Source organism: Molossus molossus, unplaced genomic scaffold (assembly GCF_014108415.1).
Source record: "Molossus molossus isolate mMolMol1 unplaced genomic scaffold, mMolMol1.p scaffold_m16_p_3, whole genome shotgun sequence".
Lineage (NCBI taxonomy): Eukaryota > Metazoa > Chordata > Mammalia > Chiroptera > Molossidae > Molossus > Molossus molossus.
In genome coordinates, this window is record NW_023425366.1 from 98,874,171 (window position 1) to 98,894,409 (window position 20,239).

General features: G+C 41.7%; 2 protein-coding genes across 2 annotated transcripts in view; both read left to right on the top strand.

Annotated features, from left to right (window-relative positions):
• HIP1 (huntingtin interacting protein 1) overlaps positions 1-20,239 on the top strand; it is a 147,443-nt gene that overhangs the window by 11,870 nt on the left and 115,334 nt on the right. The gene's annotated exons all lie outside the window — the stretch shown is intronic.
• LOC118641495 (glycine cleavage system H protein, mitochondrial-like) lies at positions 889-19,587 on the top strand. Its single transcript, XM_036278778.1, has 2 exons — positions 889-1,047; positions 19,270-19,587. The coding sequence occupies exons 1-2, from the start codon at positions 889-891 to the stop codon at positions 19,585-19,587; spliced, it is 477 nt and encodes a 158-aa protein (XP_036134671.1).

The window sequence follows — 20,239 nt, forward strand, 5'->3', positions numbered from 1 at the left end:
GACGTTCTCCCAACATAGCCCCCCGTTCCACTCCTCTGTGTTTTTCCAGGCAGTGCCATTCTTTTCTGCCTAGAATGCCTCTTCCACTTTATCCACTTGCCAAACTCTTCTTCATCCTTTAAGTCTCACCTCTGATGGCCCGTTCTCTGGGAAGTTTTCCCCTACTCTTCCAGGCAAATTTATTGGATGGTATTTCTTTGTGTTTCTGTGTTAATGTGTTTCTCTGAGTGGGTGTCCCACAATGGACTGTGAGCTTCCCTGTAGCTTAGCCTTTCTTTGGAGGTCTCTCCGCCCCAAACACAGTGTTCAGCACCCAGTAGGACCTCAGTAAGTGTTTGCCGAATGAGCTAATGATGAGTATTAAGGACCTGATTGCATGTGATTGTTACTCTTAACAGAAGATGGAATAGGCTGCATTCCTGCTTCAAGGAAGGAGAATGTATTTGATCTGTGTCACACTGAACTGAAAACAAGTTTTGGCAACACTGGTAGGACAAAGGTGAGTGTGTTTTAGGAGTGGAGAATTCAGTGGGAAGGACATATTTACAGAGAAAGACTTCCACATTCAGTCATGGTACACCCAGAACCAGTGGACTAAGAGGCAGTATTTCTGATCTATGTCCATAGGTTGGCCCTTAGGTGTTCCTTCTGTGGCTCAGAAGTGTGAAATGGGATATGATAAGCAGAACAATGCACCACCTATTGAAGCTGTACATGCTACAAAGGGCTTTGCAAATATAACCAAGGACCTTAAGATAGGGAGAGTAGCCTGGGTTATCCAGATGGGCCCAGTCTAATCATACAGGCCCTTTAAAGCAGAGAACCTTCTTAGGCTGCAGGCAGAAGAGAGATGTGGTAGAGAGAATGCATGTGTGAGGAGGAGTCGACATGCCGTTTCTGGCTCTGAGATGCAGGTGCCCTCGTGCAAGGACTGGAGGGAGACCTGTAGGAGCTAAGGGTACAGGACCTCAGATCTTTAACTACAAGGGATTAGATTATGCCAACAACTGGAATGATCCTGGAAGAGAATTTTCCCCAGAACTTCCAGTAAAGTAAACACCTTGAGTTTAGTCAGTGAGACCGAGTTGGCCTTCTGACCTACAGAACTGTGAGATGTTACATGGATGTTGTTTTAAACTGCTAAATTTGTGGTAATTTGTTATGGCAGCAGTAAAACCTACTGCGGGATGATAACAGGTAACTTAAGCTCCGGGGCAAGAGGCCTCACGGAGCCAATGCCTCGATGCACAGATGGGCCACTCTTCTAAACCTAGAGGGACACTTGCTATTTCATTTGTGCTCATTGTGGTCACAGATAAAACATTAGGTTTCCACACTTGGCACATATTCACAGAAGTTTTATCCTGGAAAAACAATTCAGCAGCCTATTCAAAACATTCTTTCCTGCTGGGCCATGGAGTTCTTTGGTGCACTTCCAAATTTGAGGATCACAGATATAATTTACTGAACCTTAAAAAAAGTTTTTTTGATGAAGTACTGTGCTGTCTATTTTAAAAAGTGGGTGGGAGGCTTTTCCTCTTGGGAGCACACCTGCACCTTTCCCTTCCCCCTCCTCTTCCCTCTGAGTGTGTTACCTTTCCCTTTCTCTCTCCTAACCTTCCTTTGCCTCTGAAACTTGTTTCCTGAGCCCATTTCTTCTACAGCTCACTTCTTCTACCTCTGTGACTTTCTTTTTTGTTAATCCTCACCCAAGGATATTTTGTCCACTGATTTTTAGATAGAGTAAAAGGGAGGGAGGGATGGAGAGAGAGAGAGAGAGAGAGAGAGACAGAGAGACAGACAGAGAGAAAGAGAGACAGACAGAGAGAGAGACAGAGAGAGAGAGAGAGAGAGAGAGAGAGAGAGAGAGAGAGAGAGAGAAGCATAGATATGAGACACATTGAGTGGTTGCCTCTCACACATGCCCAGACCGTGGCTGGGATCAAACCTGCAGCCCAGTTATATGCCCTTGACCATAAATCAAACTCATGACCCTTCGGTGTGTGGGCCAACACTCTAACCACTAAGCCCCACCAACCAGGGCCCTCTGTGACTTTCTAAATAAATGTTCTAAAAAAAAAAAAAATGGATGGGAAATCCCGTATTACTATAGGATCTTGATGGCGTCTCTGCTAGAAGGAGAGCTGACTTAAAGGTCAGGAAGCAAGCAGATGTGGGAATAAAAGATTGGCTTCCCCTCAGGGTGGGCCTGCTGTGTCCTGATACTGAGGCCCACAGTGGTGGTCTGGAATGTCCCAGTGTTCCCAGGCTTAGCTGCAGAGCAGCCAGGAGCCCCTGGAGCACTGAATTAAGCATGGGGTAGGCTTGTTTCTGGCAGTGGTTTTTTCTTTGGCCATGCTCCCTACCCTCTATAAGTCTTCAGTCAGGGTGTAGACCCTGACTACATTACCCCAAAGGCTTAGAGAATTGGTGATTCCGTGACAGTGCAGTAACCGAGGTAGCAGCCGTGTCAGGTTGGCTGCCTTTTGACAACACCTGGCCCTTGTTATTCCAGCTCTGCTGTGCTGATTCTTAGCTTCCACACTGAATTCTGTTTGGCTTTCTCAACCCTAAGAGACCTTTCCTCTTGGCTGCACTCAGTTTTTATGGGTAACTTCTGTGTTGGTCAGATGTGGGCCTACGTCCCCCTGAAGAACTGGCCCCTCGAAGTCACTCACTCGGAAAAGTTACAGTGCAGCTGGTCACTTCTGCCCAGGCACCATCTTCTGCTGTGTGCTTAGGACTGGTACATCTGCACAGGCCGTGCACTGCACAGCTTTTCAGTGCCTTCTCATCCTGTGTTAGCTTTCCCAGAGTTAGCCTACTAGACCTACGTTGTAGCATATACAGAATATAATTTCCAGAACAGTTCTTTGACACTAAATCAGAGGACACACGGAATGTCTAAAATGATGCCATTGCAGCAGACCTATGGCCCAGCCTACTAAAATCTATTTGACTTGGGGAATGTTGAACTGAAATGAATATTAGAGATTCAAGCTGGCAGCCACATGTGTGTTTCTTTAATTAAAAAATAAATAAATAAACCTGAGCCCTGGCTAGTTTTGTTCAGTGGTTAGAGCGTCAGCCTTTGGACCAGAGAGGCCCAGGTTTGGTTCCCGCTAAGGGCACGTACCTCCTCAGTTGTAGTTTGTCCCCGGCCCTGGTTGGGATCGTGTGGTTGGCAACCACTCATTGTGTCTTTCTCACATCGATGTTTCTCTCTCTCTCCCCCTCCCACTCTCCCTCCCACTCTATCTGAAGATAAATGCAAAAAAAAAAAAAAATCCTCGGGTGAGGATAAAAAAATAAAAATAAATCTGAAACCTATAACCAGGGCATAAATACTTTGGTTTTCCACAGTCTCCACCACTCTCTGTTGTCTTCTATTAGCCTGCTTCCTGCATTGACCTTACCTACCTGGTTCTTGTTACTATCTGAGGTATGATCTTTGATTCAATCCAGTTTCCTAGAGGAAAGTAAGGATTAGAAAAGAAAGTAACTTGCCCAGGGTCCATATTGCAAGTCATTGCCCAGATTTGAGGCAGACCCAGGCTTGTGTCTGAGTCCAGGTTGTGCTCCAAGGCTCTAGAGGCAATGACCATGGGTTTAGAGCCAGACAGTTCACCTGCTGTGGGTCCCAGGGAAACTGCTTTCAGAGACACTGGCTGGCATATGTTACTCTGAATCAATGAAGTGGAGAACTGTTGAAAGAACATCTATGGTAAACAAACAAAAAATACCTACTTCATAAGGTTGATGAAAGGATCAAGTGACATAATACATGTAAAATGCTCAGTGCGTTGCCTTCCATGAGCAAGCACTCGGAATATCAGCTCTTATTATCATTCTCTTACTAGTTCTTAGTAACATCAAAGTTCGGGGGCTAATGCATTATTTGGCACAGAATAGGTCTCCTGGTTTATCTGTTCCTGACAAGGCCTGAGTCGAGGATCATCAGGATGAGGACACGCTCTGGATTTTCAGGTGTGCTGTTGCACAGGGTCGTGTGCAGAACTGCAGGAAGACTTACCGGGCAATCTCAGGATGTGTTCCTGGGCTATGACCTGAACACACTGGCCTGCCTTTGCACAGGCCAAGGCGAGACTTCGGGCTTGGAGGAATCTGTACAAGAAAGACATTGTGGCCCAGGGCTGGCTCAGAGATGACTGCTGAGATGACAGAGGACATGCTGGGTGAATTGTCTAGGCTGAAGCAAGGGTGCAGATGGGAGGGAAGGACAGTGGCCCCAGGTCAGAACACAGGTTTGGGTCGTGGCTGTGCCCATGACTAGTTGAATGATTTTATTTTCATTAACAGTATTCCTGTACATAGTTACAGGAGTTAGATTGTTACACAGGTTTGTTATGAAAAACCAGCCTTCTCCTGGCCCAGATCTTTCTCCTTCTCCAGCCATTTCATGCTTCCCAGAAACACCAGTTTCATTTCTTTAAACTGCCTTCATTATGGCCATTATTATGAACCTGCCATAATGGAAGATCTAGCTTTCATTCACACGTGTGTCCCTCCCACCCCCATGGCAAACACTTTCCCTCTCCTATCCTCAGAATTTTATCTCTGGACTCAATGTCAACTTGGTCATGACCCTATAAATGCTAGGGGCAGTTGAACCCCTACTATACTTTGATATCTTTTCCTTCCCTGCATAAGTTTTTGTCAGTCCTGGAGTAATTAATTGTCCTTGTTTGTTTGGGTTTCTGTGTATTTATTACTTATTATTTTATCCACAACTCTCCCTCCAATGTGGAAATCACCACAGACCACAGTATCACATTAGTTTCATCACCTTAGGGTCAAGTGAGAAAGCAAATGCGCAGGGGCTTTGTGAGAAGACAGGAATCACGAAGATGACATAGGCTGTGACGATGGTTGCTGTCTGGAACTTTCTTCCCAAACCTCCGAACTGGAAAGTAATTATAGGGCAGATGAAAGGATGCTTCCACATATAAGTGAGATCATGTGCTGTTTGTCTTTCTCTGACTGGCTTATTTCGCTTAGCATAATAATCTCCAGGTCCATCCATGCTGCCGCAAAGGGTAAGAAATCTAATGAGCAAAATAAACTGACGAAGAGAATAGGTCCAGAGGTATGGATGCAAGGAACAGGCTGACAGATCTTAGAGAGGAGAAGCCTGGGGGAATGAACCAAATTATTTATATGCATATATGCATAGCCCATAAACACAGAAGATAGTGTGGTGAAGGCCTAGGGTGAGGGCAGGGGCTGGGCGGAGGGGGTCAAGGGGGGAAATGGGGGACATTTGTAATACTGTCAATGATAAAAAATAAAGAAAGAAAAGAAAGAATGCTTCCCTTTGCCCAGTGGGGAGTAAGGCTCATCTAACCTGAGTGGTAGAATAGGCCAAACATGTTTATAGGGCCATAAGGTTTAAAAGATTTAGCTCTTACACATTATGAAGGAAAGTCCGAGCAATTAAGGGTGTCCTTATGTCATAAAGAATGACTTTTGGGGGGCCTTGTTAGAGGCAGAACGAGGGGCTGAATGAACTGGACTGTTTGATGACATTAATGGTATTTTGTGGAAAGAGAAAATATGTCCTCTAGTGCCTAGTAAGATAATATGTAACTGTATCATGGTGATGGTGTGGTCATCTCCTTCATACCTTGCTCCAGGGATAGCTCAGAGCATGGGAGTTTGAAAATTTATTTATTTTCATTTATTTTGAGTGCCAGTTAAATATATTTAGGATGTCTTTTGTTGTGGGAAATGGGAAATAAAAATTAAGTGATAGGAGAGAGTCTTAAATGCCTGGTGTAGATTCCCAGCCATGGTACTGCCTTAGACCAGAATGAGGGGCAGACCTGGCTCTGAGACCCTCTAAGCCTCTGTTTCCTCGTTTGCAAATTATTTTATACAATAGTACAGGCCCACAGTCCCTAATCTGCTGTTCTGAAATCCCAGAGCTCTGGAAACCTAAAGTTCTTTTCAGAGTTTGGTACCCCACCTGCGCTTGTCTGGGCCTATTTACTTACAGTCTTTGTTACAGGCCCATCTTAGAATGGATGGTCATATGACATGCTACAAAGGTATTACTGTGTTTGATTAGAGGGTGTTGCCTAGACCCCACAATTATAAATCTCAAACACACTTTGCCTCAAGAGTTTGGAATAAGGGATTACACCCATGTAGTATCTACTCCATTGTGTTGTTGGAAGGATTTGAATGAGATTCCTATGTATACAAGATGAAGCATTGTGCCAGGCAAATGGTAGGTACTCAATAAATGTTAGCTGTTATCCTTATCATTCATTCATTGATTTTAGAAGCATATTTGTAGGACTAAGAATAATTAGATTAACTATCCAACTCCAACTTCCTATGTTTAGTTAAAGTCATATGAAGTATTTTAAACTAGAAAGAATTGAAATAACAGTTTGGTGTGGAACAGAAGGATCCAAAGACATAATGGGGTTCAAATCCTATCTCTGCTGTTTACCGCCTCTGTGACCTTGGGCAAATGCCTCAACTTCTTTGCCTCAGGCTTCCCATCTGTATAATGGGGGATAATAAAATTCTCGTGGGGTTTCCCTGAGGATCTAGAGAAACTTGAGAAGACAGTAATAAAATGAATGACGCCCTGGCTGATTTGGCTCAGTGGTTAGAGTGTCGGCCTGCGGTCCAGAGAGACCCAGGTTCAGTTCCTGATAAGGGCACGTACCTCAGTTGCAGTTTGTCCCTGACCCTGATTGGGTCGTGCGGGTGGCAATCACTCAATGTGTCCCTTTCACTTCAATAAATAAATAAATAAATAAATAAATAAATAAATAAATAAATAAAATGAATGACCCCTGCCATGATACACTCAGCTGGGCTTGTCACTTATGTGGTTTTCTTGCCAAAATTGCATAACTTCAATCTAATCACAGCAAAATACACAAACCCACATTGAGAGGTGTTCTACAAAATAATTGATCAGTGCTCTTCAAAAATTTCAAGGTCATGAAAGACCAGGAAAGCTGTCACAGACTGGAGAGACTAAGCAGATGTGATAGTCAATACAAGGTGGGGATCCTGGACTGGATCCTGGAACAGAAAGAGAACAGTAGTGGAAACACTGGAGAAATCCTAATTAATTCTGTAGTATAGTTAATAGTATTGTACCAAGGTTAATTTTTTTGTTTTGATGACTTTCCTACAGTTATATAAGCTGTTAGTTAATAAATGGAAGTTGGGCAAAGATGTACGGGAACTCTGTACTATTTTTGCAATTCTTCTGAAAGTCTAAAATTATCTCAAACCAGAATGTTTAAAAAAAAGGAATGGCATGTTGCTTGGCAAACCTTAGTCAGGGCTAAGTAAATGTGCATTCCCTTGCTCCCTTGGGTCATCCTGGGGACACTGGAGACACACACACAGAGGGACAGGACAGCGGGTTGGAGGAGAAAGTATGACGAGTCCAGGCTGCATCAGAGGAGGGAGAAGGTCTGGTGCCCGTTCCAAAGAGGAGCTGCTTCAAGTGGCCAGGTCTTCGAGGCGGAAACAGAGCAGGACCTTTGTATGCGATCTAGCAGACACACTGTCAGCCTCCACCTGTTGCAGTGGGCCTAGGACTCAGAGTTAAGCACTTTGCAGCCACACAATCTTAGCTCCTGCTCCACTTTTATTTACTATCTTGTGGGGACCTTGGGAAAGTTACTCATTTGTAGTATGGGATAATGCCCTAACAACTGGGCTCAGTGAGCGGGTTGAATGAGAGGGTCCAGAGGAGTAGCCAGTGCTGTTATTTCCTCTCCCCGTGAAGCCTTCCAGAGGAAGTGCCCACCACCCTCCAGGTTTCCCCCACAGTATTCACTTGTGTCTCCCAGGGCCCTTTCTAGGGAAGGCTTTCCAGTCCCAGGGTTTGTGTTTCTTGTTTGCCCATAACCTAGAGCTCCTATAGACCACAGGGCTTTGCCTTTAGGGAAATGTGCAAATGTGGTGAGTGAGTGGCTGAGTGACTGAATGAGTGAGTGAATAGAGAATGGAGTGAGTAAATGAATGAGTGAATGAATGAATGAATGAATGAGTGAATGAACAAATGAGTAAATGGTGCCCCCTCTTGCCTCTCTGAAGGAGGGCTATGTACCACATATGATTATTGGCTCAAATAGTTGCCTCATGTCAATCTGTTTTCCAGGACGGCATTGGAAGTGTTCAGACGAGACACTCTTTTATGATTTTTCTCCATCTTGGGTGGTAGCCACCTATCCAGAAAAAGCAGTTAACTCCTTTTCTAACTCTTTTTCTTACAATGTTTGAGCATCATAAGCTTTAAAGCTGTTTGTCAGGGCTTCAGAATTCTCTGGGCCTCTCTCCTAGTTGCTGAGAACTTTTTGCCACAGGAAATCAGGCTCATTTTAAGGGCCAAATAGTCACTAAATATAGCTTCCCGGCAGAGATATTTAAAGAGCTGTGTTGATGATGTTATGTCTGAACAGAGAAGAAGGGGAAGAAAATACAATTTTTTTTTCTGGAAAGGAGAGTGAAGTTGCACCAGATTTTCTGTGGGTTTACAGGGAGCAGAGCAATGGTGTGGTGTCAGTGTCTTCATTATGGAGTCACCAGATGTTCACCACCAGCTTGGGCTTTGGGTTTAGATCTCTTTTACCATGGAGTTACTTCTTGGTAATTCCTTCTCGTCTCTATTTTAAAATGCCTGCTGCCCAGGAGAGTGACCTTGAATGAGTGTGCCCTCCCCCAAGTAGGCGAGGAGAGCTATGCTCAGGAACATGCCAGTGAGAGCTGCTTTCCCCCAGCCCCAGAACCAGCAGTGGCTGAATCAGGGAGCACACCCCACGTCATTTTCTCCCTAGGGCTTGTTGACAAGCAGCAGGTGACATAGGTGGAAAGGAGTGGGATGAGGCCCTCGGATCTTTACTGGTGTACAGTGATAATGGGTGCACAGGCCAGGAAACAGTTCATGCCTCCGAGAGAGGTCTAGACTGAAATTCCACTCACACTGGGTACAGTGTAATGGAGTGGGGTGGGGGTGGAGGGGCTTTCATAGGGGGCGGATGGTTTTCTACCTACTCTCTCCTCTGGCTTCCACTTTGAGCTTATTGGATGGTCAAGATAACGTCAGGAGAATATAAAACTTTGGGGATGATGTTTTTGTTTCTCAGATGTTCCTTCTAGAATATAAGTAGGACTATTATAGGAGTTCTGAACTTTCTTTGGGGCTGAATCATTGGGAGAAGAACTTAGCTTTTTCTGTGAGAAGCTTTGTGCAGTGAACTCTCTTAGTCTAAGTGTGCCTGAAGGTATCTACATTTCATCATCTTTTTTTTTTTTCTGTTATAACCAAGATTTTATTGGTACCTATTTGGTCCTCAGCACACAAACATAATGAATTAGTGCTAGTATTAAAAATTCTATACAATGTAGCTGCAATATTTTGCTAAAGAGTTACTCAACTGCTATTCCAGCATAATATTTGGAGACAATTTATCCACAAGTAGAGGACACCAGAGCTCAGAATTTTCAAATATTGCTAGCTTTGAAGTCTTTTGTGAAGAATGTCCCGATAACACAGGATGTAATATTTTACACATTATATTCACAACACATTAACAGGTTTGGGGACATTCCGGACCTTCCTTGCAGGATATTGCCACAGATAGTGTGTGATTCTGATAAGGAAACAAAGACCATAAAGAAAACACAGAGACAATAATAGGGAAAAACACAAATACGAGAGATGGGCCACTTTAAATGACTGTCATTTGGGTTATGTGTGTTTTTAGAGGATTTTTTATTATGCCCTTCACAGTTTATGGAATGTTAAGTTTACATCAAATAAAACCTCCCTTAGTTGAACATTCCACTAATTTGTTTTTACTGAAATTAATCAGCACATGATTTTATCTCTTAAAAAGGCATTTGTACTTATTTAAAGATGTTTTGAAGCAGAGGATAAGGTAGATTTCATGCTTCTTAAAAATATGTTTCTGGAACTACAGAAAATGTTCATACCTAAAATAGTTGAAGAAGCTGCTTCTAAGAATTGTAGTAGAAAGGTATGTAAGAATCATCACTCAGACTGGCCTAAGATTTTTTTGTTTTGCACTGCATTGGGGTCTGAAATATTCTGATTTTTAGATTCTGTTAAGTCATTGTTAGGCTCTGCTTAATGATTCTCCTCTGCCCATTTTCTCCTGCTTCCTTTCTCCCCTTTTGTCAAGACTTTTTTGGTCTGAAGATTTATCCTTTACTATTGCCTTTTTTTGCCTAAGATCCCACTTTTTTTCAAGGCTAGGTTAAATGACTATTTACTGATCTTTTGGTTTTTTTCCTTAGTGCCTGTCCATTCAGCCGAATTGACTTTCCTTATTGACATCTTATGTGCAAGCAGTGTTTGTGGGCACAGTTGAGTCATGGGGCGTGGCGTGTGGGTACCATGGTGAGAACCTTCCCAAAGCCAGCAACCTGGACACTTCCCCTCCTGCCACCTGAGCTGCTGAGACACAAGATGGAGGTGGAATAGTAAATAGAACAGGATTAGGATCCTGCTGCCTTCTTACCACTTAGTTATCCCCCCCTCCCCCAATGGTATAAAGTTATTATTCTGTTATCTTCAGGCATTTGACTAGTCAACTTGTCAGTCCCTTGTGGGTAATCTACCTTTTCTCTCTAATGGCTTCCAATATTCTTTTCTTTTAATGTGGTACATTATGTGCACCAAGTGTTTTAGTTTATTATTCTTGGAACTTAGTTTCATTTATACTCTAATTCTGGAAAATTCTCAGCCATTATCTCTTTGATTATTGTTTCTGACTTTTTAAAGTGTATCATGTATATTATACTTTCTGTAAAGTATATCATGGAACTTCTGATTTTACTCTGTATTTTATTCAATTTTTCTTTTATATTTCCTGTCTTGTTTTCATTCTAGGTGATTTCCTCAGATTTATCTTCCTAGTTATTAAATCTCTCTCTCTCTCTCTCTCTTTAAAATCTAAATCTACTTTTGATTTCTAGAATTTCTACCTTGTTTTTATTCATTTGCTCTTTTTCTACAATATCATTTTTTTTTTTTTTTTTTGCTGTGTGGTTTCTAATTCTTTCTTTGTCTATTGACTATTTTAAACATTCTCATTTTAAAGTCCCTTTCAAGGGGCTATTATTTCTAGTTTCTGGAATATTCATTCTCTTTGTTGAATGTTCTTTTTGCATAGCATTTGTTTTTTTCATGTAACTTTTGTCATATTTGTCTGTGAGTCTCCCTTTGGTGTTGATTTTATTCCAAGGGGTTCAACATGTGCCTTGAATTATGAAGATGTACCTGGGGAAATCTTTTTTTTTTTTAGAGAGAGAGAGTGAGAGAAGAGGAAGGAAAAGAGAGAGCAAAACATCAATGAGAGAGCAAAACATCAATGGGCTGCCTCCTGCATGCCCCCTACTAGGGATTGAGCGCACAACCTAGGTATGTGCCCTGACTAGGAATAGAACCAGCAACCTTTTGGTGCATGGGATGGTGCCCAACCAAATGAGCCACACTAGCCAGGGTGCTCAGGATATATTTTTATGTTTATCTTTGCTAGGCCCTACAGGGCTCACTGATTCTAGGCCAAGTTTTACTTGGTTTTTCCAGAACAAGGGTTCCACATTACATGAACAGTGGTGGAACCCTGGCCCACCCATTCTTCCCAGGCCAGAGACTCTGGCTTCTCTCTTTTCTCCTCACCAAAGGTCTAGGACTACAGCTTTGGCCAGTTTAGTTCCAGACTCTGATGTATATACACAGTCAGTAGCCTCAACTTTGGTCCCTTATAGCATATACATGGTTTGTGTATCCCGTAGAATATGTCTTTGAATCTCATTTGCTGCAGTAGTTTCCAGGTACTTGGAGGCACTTTCAAGTTCATCTATATGTTGAATGCATTAAAAAAATTTTTCTAGCATGTCTATATATTTGTAGGAGAGGTTTCATCATCTATCTCCCTCCCACTACCAATGGGGACTCTATGAGCACAGTAAGAATCTGTGTTGTTTGGCTCAGTGGTTGGAGTGTCGACCTGCGGACCAATGAGTCACAGGTTCAATTCCTATCAGGGGCACGTACCTTGGTTGCAGTTTGTCCTCAACCCTGCTCAGGGTTGTGCGGGAGGCAGCCAGTCCCATTGATGTTTTTCTTTCTCTCCCTCCCTCCCACTCTCTCTGAAGATTAAATGGAAAAATATCCTTGGGTGAGAATTAACAAAAAAAATAATCTGTGTTATTTACTGTTGCATCCTCAGCCCCCACCACAGTGCATTGGGACAGCAATTGGTGCCAGGCTTCTTCTCTGTAGGTTAGATTATTCAAACCCCTGCCACCTCTCCTCAGAATTGCTCCCGGAATTTCTCAGGAAAGAACACTGGAAAACACTGGAGATAGAATCCAAAATCAGTGTCCCAGTTCTGGCTGAAAGGCACTGCCTGCCGTACCCTGTGTGATCTTGGGCAAGTTACTTCACTTAGCCCAGTCTCCATTTTCTCATTTCTAAAATGAGGCCAACTGTGTGTGATTGAGTTTTCACGGAATGTTCTCATAGCCTTGGGGGAGGCGGCAGCAATTATTCCCTTTCAGGAGTAAAAGTATTCACCTGTCAGGTAGGGCACTTCAAGGCCACTCCCTACCAGGATCATGAAGCCCTGTGAAACTTTTCCCTTTTGTTGGTTTTCCTCCGATGTTGTCTTTTGTCTCTGCTGTGGCTCTAATTTTTGTGACTATGTGGATGGTAAGTCCCATGTGGGTTCACCAACAAATATGTTTGGGGGCTTGTTCTAAGTGACAGCTTAAAAACTAGTTTCTGCCCTCATGGAGGGTCTGCCTCATGCCTGGAGGACAGCTATCCTGTTGTCCTCTTTGACTTACTCTACAAAGTTCTGTCAGTGTCTGGATAAGTGAGTTGGTTGGATTGCCTGCCAAGGAGAAGACCTGCCCTGAGAGCATTCGTCCTTCAGCAGATAAGGTTTCCCAGTGCCAGGCGCCCGGAGTCAGGGATAAATCAGACTTGATTGTGGAGTTCAAGTTGCTCTTAAATCCGAGGAAGAATAGGTGGGCTAAACTGCAACCTGCTAACCATGGAAACAGAGGATGCCAACATGGTGGGAAGAGCCCAGGAAGGATTAACTGTCTCAGTTGCTTTTAAAGAACTCGGGGCCACACTGTGGCTTGCAGTGAGTCTAAACCTGACAGCTGTGGAGAAGAGAGGAGAAGCTCAGTGCAGACTGGAGGAACCAGGGAGACTTTGGGGGACAGGTGGGCCTGAGGAAGGCCTCAGTGGACTCAGAGGTGTAGCTGAGGGGAAGACAGAGAAGGGTGAGTGAATAGGTAATACTGCAGACAGAGGCCACAGACTGGCATCTGCGGGCGGGATTCTTTTGTGGGCTTGTTTTGTTTGGCCCACTCAGTGTTTTTTAAAAATTGGAACTTAATGTCTTTATATGGAAAATGCACTCTTTCCTTCACTACAGTCCTTGCCATTCCCCATTTTCATTCCTGACCTGTCTAAACACATTTATGGAACCAGGCTAGAACCCTGCTCAGTTCACTGGAAACCTAGAAGAACCAATGCAAAAGAGTCTAGAACTCATAAGTGAGTTAGTTATAAGGAATAAAAGTGCCTGGGGTGCGATATATAAAAATCAATAGTATACTTTCCTATATATCAACTATCAGCTTGCAAGTATAATAAAAACAGATCCTATTCACCAAAAGCAGCAAGATCATAATATATCTTTATAAGAATCTATGAAATCTTCAGTCTTTCACTCAGAATATTTTTACTGTCTGCTTTGTATTTTATTTATTTATTTATTTATTTTAATCCTTACCCAAGGATATGTGTGTGTGTGTTTTTTTCATCAATTTTTAGAGAGAGAGAGGAAGGGGAAGAGAACGAGAAAGAGAGAGAGAGAAACATCAATCATTTGCCTTCTGTATGCACTGCAACCAGGGATCGAACCCAAAACCTGTGCATGTGCCCTGACTGGGAATCGAACCCACCACCTTTTTGGTGTATGGAATGATGAACCACCCAGCCAGGGCTATGTATTTTATTTTTAATTAAAATTTTTAATTTACTGAATTTTTGAATAGGTTAAAAAATGAAAAGACGCTTCTACTCCTATCCCCTCCTGCCTAGTTCCTACTCAACTCCAAGAGAGAGAACCACTCATTTACTAATTTCATGTTGTGTCCTCTAAATGTTATGTTTTTATAAATGAGATGTGAGTATTTTGGGATATTACCCTCCTCCCCACTTTTTATACAAATCATAGTTCAGAATCTTGCTTTTTCACTTCACCAATATCTTGGCAATTTTTAAAATATTAGCATATAAAAGGCTTCCTCATTCCCTTTTACAGCTGAATAGTAAAAATACTGATTTTAGATAAAACCATGTCTCCAGAGTAAAGTTGCCTGATTTTGAAACCTGGTTTTTCTGCTGTGACTTTGAACTAATTTCTCTGTGCCTCAGTATTTTCATTTGTAAGTAGAAATAATAAGTTGCAAGAATTTAGTGAGAAGATTCATATAAAAGGGCCTAGAACTGGTACCTGGCACCTAGTGAGCCTCCTAAATAGTAGCTGCTTTTCTTAGTCTTATTAAAATGATGATTATTATAAACACAAAGTATTGTAAAAGGATCGGGAGTGACTTAGGGGGTTATTTAAAAAAAAATTTTTTTTTCTTTATTGATTTGAGAGAGGAAGAGGGAGAGAGAGAGAGAGAGAGAGAGAGAGAGAGAGAGAGAGAGAGAAACATCAATGAGAGAGAACATCGATTGGCTGCCTCTTGCATGCACGCCCACTACCTGGGCATGTGTCCTGACTGGGAATTAAACAGGCGACATCTTGGTACATGGGTCGACGCTCAACCACTGAACCACACCGGCTGGATGGGGTTATTTTAGACAGAGGAGTCCTAATGAAAATTATAAAACTCTACTGATAGATAAAGCAGATGAATTAATGAGAGATATACTTGTTTCTAGTGGAAATTGTGGAATTTGTAGAGATTGTCAGCTCTTCCTAGTGTAATTCATACTTTTCCCATTTAGTATAACCAAAACCGCAATAGGATATATTTTGGAACTTATATTTTTCTAAATTTACTGGGAAGAATAAATGAGTGAGAATAACTTTAAAACTTGGAAAAAGATTGTAGCGAGGAGAAACTTGCCCTACTAAATATCTAAACACATTTTAATGATTTAAATCGTTACTTAATTATTGGCTTAAGAATAAACAGATCAGTAGAATAAATAGCCCAGAAATGTACCATTTTACACATCTAAATTAATTATATAATGGATGTAGGTGACCTCACAAATCGATAGAATTGGAAAAATCATTTGATAAATTAGTTGAGGGTCAGTCACTGGTTAGCTGTTTGTGAGGAGAAGAGGATGTTTTAGATTCTTTCCTCAGGCTGCATGCCTACATAAATTCCAAAAGGAATAAAAGGTTAAATTTGGGGGAGGAGGAATTAAATTATTTAAAAAAAAAAAAACCTTGAAGAAGATGGAAGAGCGCATTTTGGGATAGGGGAGAACCTTTGAGTTTTAAAGCAGTCAAAAATATCACAGTGAGAAAAACGTTGACTTATGTGATCACAAAAAGTTAAGGGCTCTGTATTAGTTTCCCAGGGCTGCTGTATTTAAATACCATAAACTGGGTAGCTTAAAACCACAGAAGTTTATCCTCTCACTGTTTGGGAGGCTAGAAAGCCCAAAGTCGGCAGGGCCATGCTCTGTCTCAAACCTTCAGGAAAGACTCCTTCCTTGCCTCTTTTAGCTTCCGGTGTCTGCTTGCAATCTTGGTTTTCCTTGGCTTGTGGGCACATCAGTGCAACCTCTGACTTCATCTTCATACAGGGTTCTCCGTGTGTGTCTACTCCGTTTAACTAGTTAGTTAGTTACCATTTAACTAATAATTACATCTGCAACAGCTCTATTTCCAAATAAGTTTACATTCTGAGGTACCAGGATTTGAGACTTAAACATGTCTTTCTGGAGGGCAGAATTCAACCCTTAACAGGTTTCATATGTCAAAGCACACAAAAGGAATTCAGCTAAAGTAACACATTGGCTATATGTACACCTTCATCTTCCTAGGTTTGCTAGAACAATAGTAAAGAAATAATGATAAAGACCTACAAGGACAAAGAATGGGAGATGAATCATTATTAAAGGATGTAGTTCAACACATTTGGAAAGAATCCAAGAGATGCTGACAAGAGGAGAGCAAATATGCCTGCTGGGCCCAGATGGGCTTGAATTTGGAGACATGTTGGTGGGGGTGGGGCAAAGGGAAGCAGGACTGAAGTCAGATGGAGGGTATATCTGTCTGTAAGAAATGGACCCCCACCCCTTCTGCATTTCAGCAGCCAGACATTTATTCTGCAGCTGTGGACCAGATTAGAGAAACTGACCTAGATTAACTTCCTAACTCAGAAATTCTATGTGGCAGAGGATGGGGTACCACAGAACTGATAATAAGGGAGTTAGTCTGGAACTTTCACTCTATACCGATGAGCCAAGTACATTTACCTTCCAGGTGGGCCATCAGAAGATGCTGCTCTGGAGAAACCTAAGGCCTCAGAACAGAACCCTCCACACCCTGATTGGGAGGCACAGTGAGAAGGCTGGCTCCCCACCCCTTCCCTAAAACAAAATCTGCCAGTTGATGAGTTCCACCACTAGAGCTTTCACACAGAACCTCCAGTTAACTTTTTAGAGCTTTGCAGAGGGGAAAGGCAGCCCTCTGCATAAACAAAAGAACTAGCATAAAAATCGGGAAAAAGCAATCTAAGAAGCAAAGACAATGTAAATTCAGAAGGAAACTTCGGAGACTTCCAAATAGCTTTCTTTTAGAGTTCAAGAGGGCAGTGAGCTCAAATTTCATTAGAAAACAAAGTCATAGAAGATAAAGTCAAGAAAATTTTTCACAAAGTAGCAAAAGGACGAGTTGAAAAAGTACAGGGAACAGATAAGAGACCTGGAGAATCAATTCAGAAGGTTCAAGTCAAAATGTTTAGAGTTCCAGAAAGAAATAGAGGCACCAGAAGTAAGGAAATCAAAGAAATTGTACAGAGAACACATCTTCTGACCACCAGTGCCCAGTATAATAAATAAGAAAAGACACCCCAAGGTACAGCACTGTGAAGTTTAAGAACACCAGGGTTAATGAGGGGATTCTACAAGCTTCTGGAGAGGAAGAACAGACGTCAGGCAAAGGAAAGAGTATTGGATGGTACCGGACTTCTCAAGAGCCAACACTAGATGCTAGTTGTACATACCTTCAGTATTCCAGGGGACAAGGATTTTCATTCTATTATTTCTTACTAATATGAATGACTAATAAAGTGTGAAGGCATAAAGAAAGTATTTTCAGATAATCTAGGATGCAAAAAGAAAAATTAGTTCTGTGAATCTTTTTTACTGGAGGATGCACTTCAGCAAGGAAAGAAGAGAGCATGCAGTTCTGGAAAAGTGGATTCAGTATAGGTGAGCGAGGAGTGCCTTCTGGAAACAAGATACCCCACAGGATATCTTACTCAGTAGAATATTTGGGAAAAGTTCAGAACATGTATGTAGAAAATTGTGCAAGTAAAATAACAAAGGAATTACTAACTCTAAGAAACATACAAAATTGAAGAATGGAAAATGTAATCGTAGTTTTCCACTTGGCTGTGTGCTGAATGGCATTTATATAGTTATCATTTAAACACAGTTTACCTAACTGAAATATTTGTATAATCATATTGAGAAGATGAGGAAGGAAGGGTGGTTGGATATCTAAGGGAATTACATATCTGTCATAATAGGAAGTCATTAGGAATATTTAAAATTGGTAAATAAAGAAATAGCAGGGTAAGTAAATTACTTAGAAGTACTGAATTTATTGGTACCCACTAGAAGGGGAAAGAGGCAAAAAGCAAAACTACCTTTGGGAAGTAGAATTGGGAGAATAGAAGGGGAAACAAATGGCTGCTAGTTGCCTATTAGAAGCTGTCTCCCCCAGCCGGTGTGGCTCAGTGGTTGAGCATTGACCCCTGCATCAAGAGATTGCCGGTTCAATTCCCAGTCAGGGCACATGCCCAGGCTGTGGGCCCGATCACCAGTGGGGGGCATGCAGGAGGCGACCTATCAATGTTCTCTCTCATCGATGTTTCTATCTCTCTCTCCCTCTCCCTTTCTCTCTCTAAAATCAATAAAGAAAAAAAAGTTAAAAAAAAAAAAAAGAAGAAGAAGCTGTCCTTACCACTTAATTTTTTTTTATTGAGGTAAAATTCATATAACATAAAATTAACCATTAACCATTTTAAAGTACAATTCAGTGGCATTTAGTACATTCACAATGTTGTGCGACCACAACCTCTGTCTAGTTCCAAGACATTTTCATTCCCCCACCAAAGGAAACCACATACCTATTAATCAGTCACTCCCCATTCCTGTGTTTCCCTCTCCAAACCCCCAGTTCCTGGTAACCAGGAATTGCTTTTCTATGGATTTATTCTAGAAGTTCTCTACAAATGGAATCACAATGTGTGACCTTTTGTGTTGGCTTCTTTCACTTAGCATGATGTTTTCAATGTTCATCCATATTGTAGCATGAATTAGTGCTTCATTCCTTTTTATGGCTGAGTAATAGTCCACTGCATGGATAATACCACCTTTGTTTAACCATTCAATAATAGAGGGTCATTTGGGTTATTTCTACTTTTTGGCTGTTGAGAATACATTAATGTTCAAGTATTTGTTGGAATACCTGTTTTTAGTTTATTTGGATATATACTTAGGAATGGAATTTCTGAGTCATATGGTAACTTTCTGAGGAATTACCTAACTGTTTTCCACTGTGGCAGTACCATTTGACATGCCCACCAGCAATGTACAAGTATTCCAATCCCTCCACTTCCTTGCCAACACCTGTTATTTTCTGTTTTGTTTTGTTTTTTAAAATTATTATTCTAGCCCAGACAAAATGGCTCCGTTGGTTGAGTATTGTCCTGTGCACCAAAAGGTTGCCAGTTGGATTCCTGGTCAAGGCATATACCTAGGTTGAGGGTTCAATTCCCAGTTGGGGCACATACAGAAAGTAACTGATCGTTATTTCTCTCTCACATAGATGTCTGTCTGTCTGTCTGTCTTTCTGCCCTCCTTCCTCTCTCTAAGCATGTCCTTGGGTAAGGATTAAAAAAATATATATTAGCTCAGCTGGCCGGGGTGGCCTTGGAGTTGTGCCGTGACCCCTCCAGCGTAAATTCACAGAAAAACATGAATGGATAACAACAGAAAATGGTATTGGAACAGTGGGAATCAGCAATTTTGCACAGGAAGCTTTGGGAGATGTTGTTTACCGTAGTCTGCCTGAAATTGGGACAAAACTGAACAAACAAGATGACTTTGGTGCTTTGGAAGGTGTGAAAGCTGCTAGTGAACTGTATTCTCCTCTGTCAGGAGAAGTAACTGAAATTAATGAAGCTCTTGCAGAAAATCCAGGACTTGTCGACAGATCTTGTTATGAAGATGGTTGGCTGATCAAGATGACATTGAGTAACCCTTCAGAAGAGTGACACTGGAACCCGCCCCCCTAAATAAAGTAGTATGAAACAACTTAATCTAGCATAGTTGTCTTAAATTAGTGGTGGATAACAATGCTATTGGATGAAAATAACCCTTAACTTTCTAATGATGGCAGATAAACATAATATGCGTCTTTTTCACAACACCCTATGATTTTTTTTTTTAGGCTAGGCTACAGTTATAATATTCAGAATTCCTGAAATTATCTGTGGTGAAACTAGTTAAGAAAATTATGTATTTCAAGGATAATATTATTTTAAGCCTTATATAATGTTGTAACTTGCTTACATCAGTCTCTGGATTTGGATCAAAATACTTAATGATCTTTCCATTGGAAATAACGGGCATTAGAGAAAAGTTTTTGTTAGTTGTTACGGTGTCAGATGACGAACAATACTGTCTTAATTGAGCAATATACTGAGTTTGCTGGTGCTATTTTTATACATTGAAGCAGCAGCCTTGCAGGAAAACAAGAAAATTTAATAATAAAACATTCAGCCCTGGCCAGTTTGGCTCAGAGGTTAGAGCGTCAACCTGTGGTCCTGAGAGACCCGGGTTCGGTTCCCGCTAAGGGCGCTACCTCGGTTGCAGTTTGTCCCCGGCTCTGGTCGGTCGTGCGGGTGGCAGCCACTCGATGTGTTC